The 18,999-nt window shown below is 45.2% G+C and overlaps 1 protein-coding gene across 17 annotated transcripts in view; it reads left to right on the forward strand.

Moving 5' to 3' along the window:
* Positions 1-18,999, forward strand: part of PCBP3 (poly(rC) binding protein 3) — a 238,106-nt gene that overhangs the window by 162,879 nt on the left and 56,228 nt on the right. For all 17 annotated transcript variants that reach the window (XM_069567246.1, XM_069567253.1, XM_069567307.1 and 14 more), the window contains one exon: positions 18,510-18,640. In XM_069567246.1, the coding sequence (XP_069423347.1) occupies positions 18,631-18,640 (10 nt within the window). In that variant the 5' untranslated portion in view covers positions 18,510-18,630. The remainder of the gene's footprint in view (positions 1-18,509; positions 18,641-18,999) is intronic.

The raw sequence follows: 18,999 nt of genomic DNA on the forward strand, positions 1-18,999 counted from the left end.
AGTTTCATCCACCTCGTTAGAACTGATTCAAATGTGTTCTTTTTAATGGCTGAGTAATATTCCACCATGTATATGTACCACAGCTTTCTTATCCATTCCTCTGCTGATGGACATCTAGGTTGCTTTCATGTCCTAGCTATTATAAACAGTGCTGCGATGAACATTGGGGTGCACGTGTCTCTTTCAATTCTGGTTTCCTCAGTGTGTGTGCCCAGCAGTGGGACTGCTGGGTCATATGGCAGTTCTATTTCCATTTTTTTAAAGGAATCTCCACACTGTTCTCCATAGTGGCTGTACTAGTTTGCATTCCCACCAACAGTGTAAGAGGGTTCCCTTTTGTCCACACCCTCTCCAGCATTTATTGCTTGTAGACTTTTGGATAGCAGCTATTCTGACTGACATGAAATGGTACCTCATTGTGGTTTTGATTTGCATTTCTCTGATAATGAGTGGTGTTGAGCATCTTTTCATTTTTTTGTTAGCCATCTGTTTGTCTTCTTTAGAGAAATGTCTATTTAGTTCTTTGGCCCACTATTTGATTGGGTCGTTTATTTTTCTGGAATTGAGCTGCATGAGTTGCTTGTATATTTTTTGAGATTAATTCTTTGTCCATTGCTTCATTTGCTATTATTTTCTCTCATTCTGAAGGCTGTCTTTTCACCTTGCTTATAGTTTCCCTTGTTGTGCAGAAGCTTTTAATTTTAATTAGATCCCATTTGTTTATTTTAGCTTTTATGTCCAATATTCTGGGAGGAGGGTCATAGAGGATCCTGCTGTGGTTTATGTCGGAGAGTGTTTTGCCTATGTTTTCCTTTAGGAGTTTTATAGTTTCTGGTCTTACATTTAGATCTTTAATCCATTTTGAGATTATTTTTGTGTATGGTGTTAGAAAGTGTTCTCATTTCATTCTTTTACAAGTGGTTGACCAGTTTTCCCAGCACCACTTGTTAAAGAGATTGTCTTTTCTCCATTGTATATTCTTGCCTCCTTTGTCGAAGATAAGGTGTCCATAGGTGCATGGGTTTATCTCTAGACTTTCTATTTTGTTCCATTGATCTATATTTCTGTCTTTGTGCCAGTACTATACTGTCTTGATGACTGTGGCTTTGTAGTAGAGCCTGAAGTCAGGCAGGTTGATTCCTCCAGTTCCATTCTTCTTTCTCAAGATTGCTTTGGCTACTTGAGGTTTTTTGTATTTCCATACAAATTGTGAAATTATTTGTTCTAGTTCTCTGAAAAATACCGTTGGTAGCTTGATAGGGATTGCATTGAATCTATAAATTGCTTTGAGGAGTATACTCATTTTCACTATATTGATTCTTCTGATCCATGAACACAGTATATTTCTCCATCTATTTGTGTCCTCTTTGATTTCTTTCACCAGTGTTTTATAGTTTTCTATATATAGGTCTTTTGTTTCTTTAGGTAGATATGTTCCTAAGTATTTTATTCTTTTTGTTGCTATGGTGAATGGAATTGTTTCCTTAATTTCTCTTTCTGTTTTCTCATTGTTAGTGTATAGGAATGCAAGGAATTTCTGTGTGTTGATTTTATATCCTACAACTTTACTATATTCATTCATAGCTCTAGTAATTTTCTGGTGGAGTCTTTAGGGTTTTCTATGTAGAGGATCAGGTCATCTGCAAACAGTGAGAATTTTACTTCTTGTTTTCCAGTCTGGATTCCTTTTATTTCTTTTTCTGCTCTGATTGCTGTGGCCAAAACTTCCAAAACTATGTTGAATAGTAGTGGTGAGAGTGGGCACCCTTGTCTTGTTCCTGACTTTAGGGGAAATGCTTTCAATTTTTCACCGCTGAGGATAATGTTTGCTGTGGGTTTGTCATATATAGCTTTTATTATGTTGAGGTATGTTCCTTCTGTTCCTGCTTTCTGGAGGGTTTTTATCATAAAAGGATGTTGAATTTTGTCAAAGGCTTTCTCTGCATCTATTGAGATAATCATATGGTTTTTATTTTTCAATTTGTTAATGTGGTATATTACATTGATTGATTTGCAGATATTGAAGAATCCTTGCATCCCTGGGATAAAGCCCATTTGGTCATGATGTATGATCTTTTTAATATGTTGTTGGATTTTGTTTGCTAGAATTTTGTTAAGGATTTTTGCATCTATGTTCATCAGTGATATTGGCCTGTGGTTTTCTTTTTTTGTGGCATCTTTGTCAGGTTTTGGTATTAGGGTGATGGTGGCCTCATAGAATGAGTTTGGAAGTTTACCTTCCTCTGCAATTTTCTAGAAGAGTTTGAGTAGGATAGGTGTTAGCTCTTCTCTAAATTTTTGGTAGAATTCAGCTGTGAAGCCATCTGGTCCTTGGCTTTTGTTTGGTGGAAGATTTCTGATTACAGTTCCAATTTCTGTGCTTGTGATGGGTCTGTTAAGATTTTCTATTTCTCCCTGGTTCAGTTTTGGAAAGTTGTACTTTTCTAAGAATTTGTCCATTTCTTCCACGTTGTCCATTTTATTTGCATGTAGTTGCTGATAATAGTCTCTTATGATCCTTTGTATTTCTATATTGTCTGTTGTGATCTCTCCATTTTCATTTCTAATTTTGTTGATTTGATTTTTCTCCCTTTGTTTCTTGATGAGTCTGGCTAATGGCTTGTCAATTTTATTTACCCTTTCAAAGAACCAGCTTTTAGCTTTGTTGATTTTTGCTATGGTCTCTTTTGTTTCTTTTGCATTTATTTCTGCCCTAGTTTTTGAAGATTTCTTTCCTTCCACTAACCCTGGGTTTCTTCATTTCTTCCTTTTCTATTGCTTTAGGTGTAGAGTTAGGTTATTTATTTGACTTTTTTTGTTTCTTGAGGTAAGCCTATATTGCTATGAACCCTTCCCCTTAGCACTGCTTTTACAGTGTCCATAGGTTTTGGGTTGTTGTGTTTTCATTTTCATTTGTTTCTATGCATATTTTAATTTCTTTTTTGATTTCTTCTGTGGTTTGTTGGTTATTCAGCAGCATGTTGTTCAGCCTCCATATGTTGGAATTTTTAATAGTTTTTCTCCTGTAATTGACATCTAATCTTACTGCATTATGGTCAGAAAAGAAGCTTGGAATGATTTCAGTTTTTTTGAATTTACCAAGGCTAGATTTATGGCCCAGGATGTGCTCTATCCTGGAGAAGGTTCCGTGTGCACTTGAGAAAAAGGTGAAATTCATTTTTTTGGGGTGAAATGTCCTAGAAATATCAATTAGGTCTAACTGGTCTATTGTATTATTTAAAGTTTGTGTTTCCTTGTTAATTTTCTGCTTAGTTGATCTGTCCATAGGTATGAGTGGGGTATTAAAGTCTCCCACTATTATTGGGTTATTGTTCATTTCCCCTTTCATACTTGTTAGCATTTGTCTTACATATTGTCGTGCTCCTATGTTGGGTGCATATATATTTATAATTGTTATATCTTCTTCTTGGATTGATCCTTTGATCATTATGTAGTGTCCATCTTTGTCTCTTTTCACAGCCTTTGTTTTAAAGTCTATTTTATCTGATATGAGTATTGCTACTCCTGCTTTCTTTTGGTCTCTATTTGCATGAAATATCTTTTTCCAGCCCTTCACTTTCAGTCTGTATGTGCTCCTTGTTTTGAGGTGGGTCTCTTGTAGACAACATATATAGCGGCTTTTTTGTATCCATTCAGCCAGTCTTTGTCTTTTGGTTTGTGCATTCAACCCATTTACATTTAAGGTAATTATTGATAAGTATGATTCCATTGCCATTTACTTTATTGTTTTGAGTTCAAGTTTATAAACCCTTTCTGTGTTTCCTGTCTGGAGAAGATTCTTTAGCATTTGTTGGAGAGCTGGTTTGGTGGTGCTGAATTCTCTCAGCTTTTGCTTATCTGTAAAGTTTTTGATTTCTCCTTCATATTTGAATGAGATCCTTGCTGGGTACAGTAATCTGGGCTGTAGGTTATTTTCTTTCATCACTTTAAATATGTCCTGCCATTCCCTCCTGGCCTGAAGAGTTTCTATTGAAAGATCAGCTGTTATCCTTATGGGAATCCCCTTGTGTGTTATTTGTGGTTTTTCCCTTGCTGCTTTTAATATTTGTTCTTTGTGTTTGATCTTTGTTAATTTGATTAATATGTGTCTTGGGGTGTTTCACCTTGGATTTATCCTGTTTGGGACTCTCTGGGTTTCCTGGGCTTGGGTGATTATTTCCTTCCCCATCAACTATTATCTCCTCAAGTATTTTCTCATGGTCTTTCTTTTTTTCTTCTTCTGGGACTCCTATGATTCGAATGTTAGGGCATTTAACATTGTCCCAGAGGTCTCTGAGGTTGTCCTCATTTCTTTTAATTCTTTTTTCTTTTTTCCTCTCTCTTTCATTTATTTCTACCAATTTATCTTCTACCTCACTTATCCTATCTTCTGCCTCCATTATTCTACTGTTGGTTCCCTCCAGAGTGTTTTTTATCTCATTTATTGCATTATTCATTAGATATTGACTCTTTTTTATTTCTTCCAGGTCCTTGTTAAACCTTTCTTGCATCTTCTCAATCCTTGTCTCCAGGCTGTTTATCTGTAACTCCAATCGTTTTCAAGGTTTTGGATCATTTTCACTATCATTATTCAGAATTCTTTATCAGGTAGATTCCCTATCTCTTCCTCTTTTGTTTGGTTTGGTGGGCATTTTTCCTATTCCTTTACCTGCTGGGTATTTCTCTGCCTTTTCATCTCTTGTTTATATTGGTGTGTTTGGGGTGGCCTTTCTGTATTCTGGCAGTTTATGGTTCCTGTTTATTGTGGAGGTTCCTCACTGTGGATGGGGTTGGATGGGTGGTTTGTCAAGATTTCCTGGTTAGGGAAGCTTGTGTCAGTGTTCTGGTGGGTGGAGCTGGATTTCTTCTCTCTCTGGAGTGCAATGAAGTGTCCAGTAATGAGTTTTGAGATGCCAGTGGGTTTGGTGTGACTTTGGGCAGCCTGTATATTGAAGCTCAGGGCTATGTTCCTGTGTTGCTGGAGAATTTGCATGGTATGTCTTGCTCTGGAACTCATTGGCCCTTGGGTGCTGCTTAGTTTCAGTGTATGTACGGAGGCATTTGATGAGCTCCTATCGATTAATGTTCCCTGGATTCAGAAGTTCTCAGGTGTTCTCAGGATTTGGACTGAAGCCTCCTGCCTCTGGTTTTCAGTCTTATTCTTATGGTAGCCTCAAGACTTCTCCATCTATACAGCACCAGTGATAAAACATTTAGGTTAATGGTGAAAGTGAGGGACACCCAGAGAGGTACACAGAGTTACATGGGGAAGAGAAGAGGGAGGAGGGAGATACAGGTGACCAGGAGGAGAAGAGGGGGAACCAAAAGGGCAGAGAGCAAGCTAGCCAATAATCACTTCCCTATGTTCTTTCCACAGTCTGGACCCCTCAGAGATGTTCATGGAGTTCCACAGAGACGAGAAGAGGGAGGAAGGAGACAGAGGTGGCCAGGAGGATAAAAGGGGGAATCAAAAGGAGAGAGACAGATGCAGCCAGTAATCAGTTCCATAAGTGTTCTTCACAACCTGGAACACACAAAGAGATTCACAGAGTTGGGTAGAGAAGAAAAGGTGGAGGGGGGAGATAGAGGCAATTTGGTGGAGAAAAAGGAGAGTCGAAAGGGGGAGAGAGCAATCAGGCCAGTGATCTCACTCCCAAGTAAAAATGGGTACTGAAGATTGGGTTCTTAAAGGTACAAAGTTGATAACAAATACCAAAAAGCAAAGATTAAAAATCTAGCGTAGAGGTAGAGGTTAGATTCTCAAAAATACAATATTTAAAAAGTCACAAAATTACAAAATATATATATATATGAAGTTTGGTTTAAAAATAGGGTCTTTTTTTTGCAAGGTGAAGTAGGTTATAAAAATGAAAATTAAAGGAGTAATAGACTTAAAATTTTTTTTAAATTTTTTAATTAAAAAAATGATAATAGTAAAAATATATCTAGGACTTTCTCTGGAGCTGTTGCAGACAGTGTGGGGTCAGTTCATTTTCAGATAGTTCCTTGATCCAACTTATACTTCTCAAGATCTATAGGCCCCTTCCTATGTAGTCGGTGCTAACTACAGGGTTTCAATCTATTGCACCTGTCACTTCCAAAGTGGTTCCCTCTGTTTATTTTAGCTTCTTCTGTTTGCTGGTCTCTTCAGTGTCTAATTTCTGCCCTGACACCAGCGGGGTGGTGGTGATCACTTTTTCTAGGCTCACTTGTTCAGTCGTGTTGTGGGGAGGGAGGAACACTGCAAACAAATATCACTGGTGTGTGCTCACAGTGATTCAGCCACACTGGGTTTGCCCTCGCTCACGGTGTGTGTGCTTTCCCAGTCTACACTGCTCAGGCTCTAGATTGCTCTGCTGGGAACTGTCTGAGGCAGGCACTGGGTTGCATGCACTCCCCAGGTCTAAGCCACTCAAGTTCAGGTTCTCAGGTACTCCACAAAGGTGCAGACTTGGTTGGGCCTGCATTTGTGCCCATCCCAGGTCTGAGCAGCTCAGGTGACCAGGTGCTTGGTGAGCACAGTTGCCCCCAGTTGAAGGCTGCAACTTATTACCTCTCCCGTCCCAGCCACTTGGTTTTCTGGGTGTACAATGGGCGCGCCTTCTCAGGTGTGCCATGTGTCTCTTCTGGGGAGCTGATCTCTGGCTGTGACCCTCCCAGCAGATGTCGACTGTCCAGAATCCCAAGAAGTCTTGGTTAGCAACGAAGTCTCATTGCAGTTTGGTATAGGATGCCTCTCTGGGGCCACAATTGCCCCCTTCTGGCTCTGGCTGCCCTCGCCTGCCTGTCTCCAGCGGTGGATGGGCCAGTCCACAGCCGGCTAGCTCTGCTCAGCCCATTGTTCTCTGAGCAGGCCTGGCAGTGTCTTACGTTAGGGCTTTTCACTGGATAGCTATCCCATAGTCTGGGGTGCTATCTCAAGCTAATTCCCTCAGATTGCCCTTGGGGCATTCAGGCCCGGTCCTTACCCTAAGCAATGCAGCCCACACCTCCCTGTCCAGCCCCCGCTTGCTAGTGGGGGATGTGAGCATCTGGGCTGCTCCTCCACTGGGAGTTGCCGTTAGGCATACAATCTGTGGGTTTTAATTTTTTTTTTCCTCCCCGTTATTTTGCCCTCTGAGATCTGAAGGCTCGTCACAGACGCGCCAGAGAGAGTGTTTCCTGGTGTTTGGAAACTTCTCTCTTTTTTAAGACTCCCTTCTCGGGAGGAATCTCCATCTCTACCTCTTTTGTCTCTCTTTTTGTCTTTTGTAGTTTGTCCTACCTCCTTTCAGAGACAATAGGCTGCCTTTCTGGGTGCCTGATGTCCTCTGCCAGCGTTCAGAAGTTGTTTTGTGGAATTTGCTCAGCGTTCAAATGTTCTTTTGATGAATTTGTGGGGGAGAAAGTGGTCTCCCCGTCCTATTCCTCCACCATCTTAGGACTGCCTTTGCCTTCAATCTTTCCCAGCATCAAGGTCTTTTCAAATGGTCAGCTCTTCGCATCAGATGGCCAAAGTATTGGAGTTTCAGCTTCAACATCAATCCTTCCGATGAATATTCAGGACTGATTTCCTTTAGGATGGACTGGTTGGATCTCCTTGCAGTCAAAGGGACTCTCAAGAGTCTCCTCCAACACCACAGTTCAAATGCATCAATTTTCAGTGCTCAGCTTTCTTTATACTCCAATTCTCACATCCATACATGACTTGAAAAAGCGATAGCCTTGACTAGATGGACCTTTGTTGTCAAAGCAACGTCTCTCCTTTTTAATATGCTATCTAGGTTGGTCATAACTTTTCTTCCAAGGAGTAAGCATATTTCTATTTCACAGCTGCAGTTACCATCTGCAGTGATTTTGGAGCCCCCCAAAATAAAGTCTGACACTGTTTCCACTGTTTCCCCATCTATTTGCCATGAAGTGATGGGACCAGAGGCCATGATCTTTGTTTCTGAATGTTGAGCTTTAAGCCAACATTTTCACTCTCCTCTTTCACTTTCATCAAGAGGCTCTTTAGTTCTTCTTCACTTTCTGCCATAAGGGTGGTGTCATCTGCATATCTGAGGTTATTGATATTTCTCCAGGCAATCTTGATTCCAGCCTGTGCTTCTTCCAGCCCAGCGTTTCTCATGACGTACTCTGCGTATGAGTTAAATAAGCAGGGTGACAATATACAGCCTTGATGTACTCCTTTTCCTATTTGGAACCAGTCTGTTGTTCCATGTCCAGTTCTAACTGTTGCTTCCTGACCTGCATACAGATTTCTCAAGAGGCAGGTCAGGTGGTCTTGTATTCCCATCTCTCTTAGAATTTTCCACAGCTTATTGTGATCCACACAGTCAAAGGCTTTGGCATAGTCAATAAAGCAGAAATAGATGTTTTCCTGGAACTCTGTTGATGATCCAGCGGATGTTGGCAATTTGATCTCTGGTTCCTCTGCCTTGAGCTTGAACATCTGGAGGTTCATGTATTGTTGAACCCTGGCTTGGAGAATTTTGAGTATTACTTTACTAGTGTGTGAGATGAGTGCAATTGTGCAGTAGTTTGAACATTCTTTGGCATTGCCTTTCTTAGGGATTGGAATGAAAACTGACCTTTTCCAGTCCTGTGGCCATTGCTGAGTTTTCCTAATTTGCTGGCATATTGAGTGCAGCACTTTCACAGCATCATCTTTCAGGATTTGAAACAGCTCCACTGGAATTCCATCACCTCCACTAGCTTTGTTCATAGTGATGCTTCGTAAGGCCCACTTGACTTCACATTCCAGGATGTCTGGCTCTAGATGAGTGATCACACCATCATGATTATCTGGGTCGTGAAGATCTTTTTTGTACAGTTCTTCTGTGTATTCTTGCCACCTCTTCTTAGTATCTTCTGCTTCTGTTAGGTCCGTACCATTTCTGTCCTTTTTCGAGCCCATCTTTGCATGAAATGTTCCCTTGGTATCTCTAATTTTCTTGAAGAGATCTCTAGTCTTTCTCATTGTGTTGTTTTCCTTTATTTCTTTGCATTGATCCCTGAGGAAGGCTTTCTTATCTGTCCTTGCTATTCTCTGGAACTCTGCATTCAGGTAGATATAGCTTTTCTTTTCCTCTTTGCTTTGGCTTCTCTTTTCACAGCTATTTGTAAGGCCTCCTCAGACAGCCATTTTGCTTTTTTGCATTTCTTTTCCATGGGTATGGTCTTGCTCCTTGTCTCCTGTACAGTGTCATGAACCTCTGTCCATAATTCATCCGGCACTCTTGTCTATCAGATCTAGTCTCTTAAATCTATTTCTCACTTCCACTATGTAATCATTAGGGGTTTAATTTAGGTCATCCCTGAATGGTCTACTGGTTTTCCCTACTTTCTTCAATTTAAGTGTGAATTTGGCAATAAGGGGTTCTTGATCTGAGCTCCCAGTCTTGTTTTTGCTGTCTGTATAGAGCTTCTTCATCTTCAGCTGCAAAGAATATAATCAGTCTGATTTTGGTGTTGACCATCTGGTGATGTCCATGTGTAGAGTCTTTTGTGTTGTTGGAAGAGGGTGTTTGCTATGACCAGTGCATTCTCTTGGCAGAACTCTATTAGCCTTTGCTCTGCTTCATTCTGTACTCCAAGGCCAAATTTGCCTATTACTCCAGGTGTTTCTTGACTTCCTAGTTTTGCATTCCTGTCCCCTATAATGAAAAGGACATCCTTTTTGGGTGTTAATTCTAGAAGATCTTGTAGGTCTTCATAGAACCATTCAACTTCAGCTTCTTCAGCATTATTGGCAGGGGCATAGACTTGGATTACCATGATATTGAATGGTTTGCCTTGGAAATGAACAAAGATCATTCTGTCATTTTTGAAGCTGCATCCAAGTACTGCATTTCAAACTCTTTTGTTGACTATGATGGCTACTCCATTTCTTCTAAAGGATTGTTGCCCACAGTAATAGATATAATGATAATCTGAGTTAAATTCACCTATTTCAGTCCATTTTAGTTCACTGATTCCTAAAATGTTGACATTCACTCTTGCTATCTCCTGTTTGATCACTTCCAGTTTGCCTTGATTCATGGACCCAACATTCCAGGTTTATATGCAATATTTTATTTATATTATATTTATTATAATTAAGTTCTTTTTATTTTCTGTGAATACTTTCTCTTTTTTTCCTAACTTCTAACGTTGGATTTTCTATTTACTAGTTTTCTGACCTTCTTTATCACTAGTGTAGGCTATTAAAAGCTGTAAACTTTTCTTTAAGTTCTGTTGTAGGTGAATGGTATGAATTTTGACATACAGTACTTTCATTATCATTGGGTTTTATGACCTTCTGATTTCATCAAGTCCCATCATTTCTTATTTAGACTCATTTTAAAAGTGTTACCATTTAACAGAAGCAGAAGATATTAAGAAAAGGTGGCAAGAATACACAGAAGAACTGTACAAAAAAGATCTTCATGACCCGAATAATCACAATGGTGTGATCACTCATCTAGAGCCAGACATCCTGGAATGTAAAGTCAAGTGGGCCTTAGAAAGCATCACTATGAACAAAGCTAGTGGAGGTGATGGACTTCCAGTAGAGTTAGTTCAAATCCTGAAAGATGATGCTGTGAAAGTGCTGCACTCAATATGCCAGCAAATTTGGAAAACTCAGCAGTGGCCACAGGACTGGAAAAGGTCAGTTTTCATTCCAATCCCAAAGAAAGACAATGCCAAAGAATGCTCAAACTACCGCACAATTGCACTCATCTCACACACTAGTAAAGTAAGACTCAAAATTTTCCAAGCCAGGCTTCAGCAGTACGTGAACCGTGAACTTCCTGATGTTCAAGCTGGTTTTAGAAAAGGCAGAGTATCCAGAGATCAAATTGCCAACATCCGCTGGATCATGGAAAAAGCAAGAGAGTTCAGGAAAACATGTATTTCTGCTTTATTGACTATGCCAAAGCCTTTGACTGTGTGGATCACAATAAGCTGTGGAAAATTCTAAGAGAGATGGGAATACAAGACCACCTGACCTGCCTCTTGAGAAATCTGTATGCAGGTCAGGAAGCAACAGTTAGAACTGGACAATGGAACAACAGACTGGTTCCAAATAGGAAAAGGAGTACATCAAGGCTGTATATTGTCACCCTGCTTATTTAACTCATATGCAGAGTACGTCATGAGAAACGCTGGGCTGGAAGAAGCACAGGCTGGAATCAAGATTGCCTGGAGAAATATCAATAACCTCAGATATGCAGATAACACCACCCTTATGTCAGAAAATGAAGAGGAGCTAAAAAGCCTCTTGATGAAAGTGAAAGTGGAGAGTGAAAAAGTTGGCTTAAAGCTCAACATTCAGAAAACGAAGATCATGGCCTCCGGTCCCATCACTTCATGGGAAATAGATGGGGAAACAGTGGAAACAGTGTCAGACTTTATTTTGGGGGCTCCAAAAATCACTGCAGATAGTGACTGCAGCCATGAAGTTAAAAGATGCTTACTCCTTGGAAGAAAAGTTATGACCAACCTAGATAGCATATTCGAAAGTAGAGACATTATTTTGCCGACTAAGGTCTGTCTAGTCAAGGCTATGGTTTTTCCAGTAGTCATGTATGGATGTGAGAGTTGGACTGTGAAGAAGGTTGAGCACCGAAGAATTGATGCATTTGAACTGTGGTGTTGGAGAAGGCTCTTGAGAGTCCCTTGGACTGCCAGGAGATCCAACTAGTCCATTCTGAAGGAGATCAACCCTGGGATTTCTTTGGAAGGAATGATGCTAAAGCTGGAACTCCTGTACTTTGGCCACCTCATGCAAAGAGTTGACTCATTGGAAAAGACCCTGATGCTGGGAGGGATTGGGGGCAGGAGGAGAAGGGGACGACAGAGGACAAGATGGCTGGATGGCATCACTGACTCGATGGATCCAAGTCTGAGTGAACTCCGGGAGTTGGTGATGGACAGGGAGGCCTTGCGTGCTGCGATTCATGGGGTCGCAAAGAGTCAGACACGACTGAGCGACTGAACTGAACTGAACTAAAAGTGTCACATCCAGGAGCATTACAGAGTTATCTCTTTGCTAATGGTTTCTAATTTAATTGCCCCCTGGGTGGAAAGCGTGATCTGTCAATCCCTGTCTTCAGAATTGGTGGAGACTTGCCTTGAGAGTTAGAACACTTTGGTTTTGTCCTCTCAGAGCTTTAGGAGAATGCACAACTTCTAAAGGTCAGGTGCAGCTTGACGCACACACACTATTCCACCTCTCTCTCCATGTTCACTGTCCTTGTGTGACACGTGAGACGGTGCCACGGTGCCTCTGCCAGATGGGCAGTATGTTGCTCTGGCCCCAGGGTCATTGCTCGGATTAACCTCCCATAGGATCTGGGGGCTTCGAGGCGCCTTGTCAGCATCATGTCTTGGCTGGATCAGCATGTGATTCTCTCCTGTTTTCTCTCCTGCCCTGTCACCTTCAGCAGCCAGATGACTGGTGTTAAGACAGCGTGGTTCATCAAAAACCCTTTCAGCCCTGTTTTCCACATGTTCTACGTGCTCCCTCCTTCAAGGGCACCTGCCGGCCTGCCCTCATCCAGACTCCCCTCCTCTCCTACCCCCCTCCTCTACTGTTCCCCACCTCTCCTGTTACGCTCCTCTCCTCCCCACCCCTATCTGTCCTCTGCTGCCCCCTCCTCCCCTGTCCCCTCCTCTCCTGTCCCCTCCCCCTCGAGTCCCCCTCCTCTCCTGTCCCCCTCCTCTTCCATCCCCCCTCCTCTCCTCTCCCCCCTCCTCTCCAGCCCCATTCTTCTCCTATCCCCTCTCCTCTCCTGTCCCTCCTCCTCTCCTGTCCCTTCTCCTCTCCTGTCCCTCCTCCTCTCCTGTCCCCTCCTCGCCTATCCCCTCTCCTCTCCTGTCCCTCCTCCTCTCCTGTCCCCTCCTCTCCTATCCCTCCTCCTCTCCTATCCCCTCTCCTCTCCTGTCCTTCCTCCTCTCCTGTCCCTTCTCCTCTCCTGTCCCCCTCCTCTCCTGTCCCCTCCTCTCCTGTCCCCTCCTCTCCTGTCCCTCCTCCTCTCCTGTCCCTCCTCCTCTCCTGTCCCCCTCCTCTCCTGTCCCCCTCCTCTCCTGTCCCCTCCTCTCCTGTCCCCTCCTCTCCTATCCCCCTCCTCTCCTGTCCCTCCTCTTCTCCTGTCCCTCCTCTTCTCCTGTCCCCTCCTCTCCTGTCCCTCCTCCTCTCCTGTCCCCCTCCTCTCCTGTCCCTCTTCCTCTCCTGTCCTCTTCCTCTCCTGTCCCCTTCCTCTCCTGTCCCCTCCTTTCCTGTCCCCTCCTCTCCTGTCCCCTCCTCTCCTGTCCCCTCCTCTCCTGTCCCCCTCATCTCCTGTCCCCTCCTCTCCTGTCCCCCTCATCTCCTGTCCCTCCTCCTCTCCTGTCCCCTCCTCTCCTGTCCCCCTCCTCTCCTGTCCCTCCTCTTCTCCTGTCCCCCTCCTCTCCTGTCCCTCTTCCTCTCCTGTCCCCTTCCTCTCCTGTCCCTCCTCCTCTCCTGTCCCCTCCTCTCCTGTCCCCCTCCTCTCCTGTCCCTCCTCTTCTCCTGTCCCCCTCCTCTCCTGTCCCTCTTCCTCTCCTGTCCCCCTCATCTCCTGTCCCTCCTCCTCTCCTGTCCCCTCCTCTCCTGTCCCCCTCCTCTCCTGTCCCTCCTCTTCTCCTGTCCCCCTCCTCTCCTGTCCCTCTTCCTCTCCTGTCCCCTTCCTCTCCTGTCCCTCCTCCTCTCCTCTCCCCCCTCCTCCTCTCCTGTCCCTCCTCTTCTCCTGTCCCCCTCCTCTCCTGTCCCTCTTCCTCTCCTGTCCCCTTCCTCTCCTGTCCCCTCCTCTCCTGTCCCCTCCTCTCCTGTCCCCCTCATCTCCTGTCCCTCCTCCTCTCCTGTCCGCTCCTCTCCTGTCTGCCTCCTCTCCTGTCCCTCCTCCTCTCCTCTCCCCCCTCCTCCTCTCCCTTCCCTCCTCCTCTCCTGTCCCCCCTCCTCTCCTGTCCCTCCTCCTCTCCTGTCCCCTCCTCTCCTGTCCTTCCTCCTCTCCCCTCCCTCCTCCTCTCCTGTCCCCCCTCCTCTCCTGTCCCTCCTCCTCTCCTGTCCCCTCCTCTCCTGTCCTTCCTCCTCTCCCCTCCCTCCTCCTCTCCTGTCCCCCCTCCTCTCCTGTCCCTCCTCCTCTCCTGTCCCCTCCTCTCCTGTCCCCCTCCTCTCCAGCCCCATTCTTCTCCTGTCCCCTCTCCTCTCTTGTCCCCTCTCCTCCTTTGTCCCCTCTCCTCCCTTGTCCCTTCTCCTCTCCTGGCCCACTCCCCTCCTGTCACCCAGCCTTCCTGGGAGGATGCCCAGGAGGGCAGAGGACAGCACTGCCCCTGGGCATCTAACTTCTCAGATATCCATAGAAGTCAGGCCCCACATGAAGGCATAGATGCCAGCAGGAGCCGCTCATGCCCCCACAGGCACGCACATGTGTCTGCCTGTGTGTGTGTGTGTGTCATTTACGGCTCAGCAGGCCGCTTTGTCTGGACTGTGCTTGTGAGGGCACAAGCTGTCCTCGGGCTCTGGTCCTTTGAAACTGATTTGTTGTGGCGGTCTGTTCAGCAAGATGCTGAAAACCATCGCTCCTGTTGTCTCTGAGTGGATTGTGCAGTGAGGGGTGGCGGTAGAGGTGAGGAGGGGGTCACGGACCCCACGTTATCTCCTCTGTTGCCCCCTTCCCAGCACCAGTTAAGTTTTGAAGACAGAACAATGGAGGCTTTGCTCTGAGACTGTCCCCAGCGATCACACCTCACTCTGCAGGGAGCTCGGTGCCCCCACCCTCTGAAGTGTGCTGCTGATGTTGAAGAAAGTGGGTCACCACGCACACGGGTCTGTCACGTCACTTTCCGGACTACTGGTCTCCTGGTGCCCTTACCAGACGTGATGCCTTGTTGGAGCTACGTGTCTAGTAAACGAGTTCTCAGAGGATGTCAATTTCAAATGGAATGTCCTTCAGCTCATTAATTTCTGGCTTTCTTACATTTTCATCAGAAACCACTGTCACAGTCTTTCTGCTCTGTGTGGCTCGCAGCGAGGGGGGCCCTGTCTGCTGGGGCACCAGCAGCCCTGGGAGAGGCGCAGGATCTCGTGTTCCTCCCGTTCTCTTCCCCGTGACACTCCCAAATTCACATTGGCATTTCTACCCTGAAGAGTCACCCACTCCCAAGAGGAAACCTCTGGTTGTCCAGGAGTGCTGGATGGTGGCCACCGTGGCACTCATGACCCCGAAACTTCCTCATAGACCATTCTCATTGGCATAGTTGCTCTCACCCAACACGCACCCCCGGCCCATGGAGCCACTCTGCGCAGCCCTGCTCTTCCTGGAATGCAGGGTGAACAGCTGGCTCCCCTGTTCAGCGCTGTTAGAGGCTGCGGTTTCCCTGTCTTTGCTTTGCTCCTCATTTACCTTGTGTTCACCCACGTCCTAGTTTGCAGGGGTGCGCTGACAGCTCTTTGTCGGTTCTCCTCTCTCCTCCTGACTTCTCAGTGCTTGTGTGTCTGTGCCGTTTGTGAGCGTCATTCCAGTGCAGTTCCTTTAAGAGTGGGGTAGACACGGCACCCCACTCCAGCACTCTTGCCTGGAAAATCCCATGGACGGAGGAGCCTGGTAGGCTGCAGTCCATGGGGTCGCTAAGAGTTGGACACGACTGAGCGACTTCACTTTTACTTTTCACTTTCATGCACTGGAGAAGGAAATGGCAACACACTCCAGTGTTCCTGCCTGGAGAATCCCAGGGACGGGGGAGCCTGGTGGGCTGCCGTCTATAGGGTCACACAGAGTCGGACACGGCTGAAGCGACTTAGCAGCAGCAGCAGCAGCAGACGCAGGTTAACCCTGTGATGTTTAGTACAAGGTCTCTTCCATTCCCTTTGTGACCCCATGAACTGTAGCTCCCCGAGTCCCTCTTTCCAAGGGATTTTCCAGGCAAGAATACTGGAGTGGGTTGCCATTCTCTTCTCCAGGGGATCTTCCCCACCCAGGGATTGAACCTGGGGCCTCTTACATTGCTGGCATTTATTAATTACCTTTGTTTTTTTAATTGAGTATAATTCACATGCCATACAATTCATACTTTACAAGTGTACATTTAGTTGTTTTTAGCATCTCACAAAGGTGTGCAGCCATCACCACTGTCTAATCCAGAACATTCTTATTGCCCCAAAAGGAAGCCCACGCTCATCACACTGCCCTCTCTCCTCAGCCCTAGGACCGTGGGTCACTTTCTGTCCTGGTTCTGGATGTTTACTGTAAATAGGATCACAGACACGGCTTTCTGCATCTAGCTTCTTGCCCTTTGTGTTATGTCTTCAGGCTTCATCCCCATTGTAGCGCAAGTACCTTTTTGCAACTGAGTAACGTCCTGCTGTAAGGATAGGCAACTGTTTGTTGATCCACCATCATCAGTTGATGCACGTTGGGTTCTTTCCACTTTTTGACTGTCTTGAGCAGCACTGCTGTGAATGCCCAAGTGCAAGGTTTTGTGCGGATATACGTCTTCACTCCCTTGGGTACAAGCCTCAGAGTGGGGTTGCTAGGTCATATGGTAATTCTAGGTTTTACTCTTTGAGGAGCTGCCAGACTGATTTCCCAAGTGGTCACACCAGTTTATATTTCTACCAGCAATAGATGAAGACTCCAGTTTTCCGTGTCCTTGCTGATATTTGTTATTTTCTGTTTTTTCTTATTATCATTTTCATTATTGTTACTGTTGTTGCTATTACAGCCACCCTAAGTAGCTCACGGGCTTTTCCAAGTGACTCATATGGTAAAGAGTCTGCCTGCAGTGCAGGAGACCCGGGTTCAATCCCTGGATTGGGAAGATCCCCAGAGAAGAAAATGGCAACTTACTCCAGTATTGTTGCCTGGAAAATTCCATGGACAGAGGAGCCTGGCAGGATACAGTCCATGGGGTCGTAAAGAGTCAGACATGACTGAGCAGCTTCTCTTCAAGTACCTCACTGTGGTTTTGACTTACATTTCTCTGATACCCAATGATGTTGAGTTATTTTTCCCATGCTTACTGGCCATTTCTGTATCTTCCTTAGAGAAATATATCCTCAGATCCTTTGTATATTTTTGGGTTCTTTATTATTGAGTTGTGGAAGCTCCACATGCAGTCTGAGTATTAACCCTGCTCAGGGGTCTGATTTGCGGATATTCTCTCCTGTTGTGTGGATTGTGTTTTCGCTTTCCTGTCTGTGCCCTTTAACGCACAGAAGAGCTTAATTTTGATGAAGTCCAGTCCGTCTACTTGTTTGTTCCTGTCTGTGCTTTTTGGTGTCATATCCGCAAAAGCATTCCAAATCCAGTATCATGAAGATTTTTCTTCCAGTATTTTCAAGATGTTTACAGTTTTAGCTCCTAAGCCTAGCTCTCTGACCCATTTTCAGTTAATTTCTGCATATGGTGTGAGGTAAGGCTCCAAATTCACTCTTTGGCTTGTGTGATATCAGTTTTCCCAGCACCATGTGAAAAGCCTGTTCCTTTCTCAGGGGTTGTTTTGGCTCCTTGCTGAGAATTCTTCCACTGCTTCCTCAGGAGTTCCCACTCGTGAGCTTCAGGCCTCTCTGACCCTCCAGTCAGTAACACGTGGATTCTTTTACTGCGCCAGCAGGGACACCATCTGCCTCTGTGAAAGAGCGAGGTTTTATTCCATGTCGTCTTTCATGGCGTTTCCTTACATGTCACGTTTTTTCATTTATTTCATTTCAAACCTTGGCATTATGCAGATAAGAATCTTTGAGCTTGAAACAGACTCAGTGATGTTGTTTATTACCTAAAATGGTTACCAGATTGACACAGAGAAAGGCAGAGATGTTTAACATGGCCTTCTCATTGTTTCTGGTGCTCTGACCTCACAATTCCAAAGGGTGGACGCTGTTGTAAAGAAGCCTTCTAAGGTGCAGAGATCTGACAAGAGGGCGCGGAGATCTAAACATACTCTTGTTCTTGACACGCAGCAAAGAGGATGACGTCATGAGCATGGGTTCTTGTGCCTGGGTATGAAATTTCCTGTTTGTGCAACAAATGTGGATTCAAAAAGTGAGAAATCAAGAAACTTAGATCAAGGAGAAAATGGTGCACTCTGGGAAAGACTAGATGGACAGATTGCCTGCTGAGAGGGAAGGGTCTCAATGAAATGATTATACCAGCTGTAAAAAGTGGGAAACCAGAAATGTACTTAAGTTAATATATAATTTCATCATTTTAGAAAAAAAATCAGTATGTATATATATATGCTAAATAAGTAGACGGTTGGCTGTTTCACTTATAGTCTCAGAAGTGTGCACAGTGTGGCCAAGTTCTGCTTCCGTCCTGCACGTCTATGAGACGGAAGCCCCCCAGTCTGTGGAGCTGCCTCCTTCAGGGCAGAGGACTGGTCCCAGGATGAGCCCTCACAGGCACTTCATCACATCCCACGCGTCTCACAGCCAAGTCTTAAGAAACATTGCCGTTCTGTGGAGGCTCAGTCCGAAACGAGGTGCTCACCAGTCAGCTCATGCACCCCGTGTTCTTGTGTTCCAGGTCGCGGGGCCCCACGACCCATCAGCCCTCCCTCGAGTCGCCAGAACCAGCTCTGATGCTCTAGGTCCCGAGGGTGAACCCACGCTGTCTATGGATCTGCTCTGACGCGTCTAGCCTGCTTATGGGGGAAGGTGAGTGGCCAGGACGCAGCGCGTGTCTGTGTGTCCAGTTACCAGGAGTACACAGAGTCAGACTCACCCCTGGAACCAGGGAGTGTGCGTGTGTGGTACCAGGCTAGTGTCACTCTCTAGTCCCTGATGCGGCATCGGCCAGGGGCCGTGCCAGGGAGAGAGCACACGCCCTGAGCAGGAAGCTTGAGCAGAGAAGCGAGGTGCTGCACGTGACCGGGCAGGACCGGCATTCCCACTGACTCTTGAAGGGTTGCATCCAGGTGACCCAGAGCTTGAAGAAGCCAGTCTCGGCTGAGGCAGACAGGGTTCTCCATAGCTTCTTCCCTGGAATTTCTGAGACGCGGGACACCTTCCCCTAT

This window comes from Ovis canadensis, chromosome 1 (genome assembly GCF_042477335.2).
Source record: "Ovis canadensis isolate MfBH-ARS-UI-01 breed Bighorn chromosome 1, ARS-UI_OviCan_v2, whole genome shotgun sequence".
Lineage (NCBI taxonomy): Eukaryota > Metazoa > Chordata > Mammalia > Artiodactyla > Bovidae > Ovis > Ovis canadensis.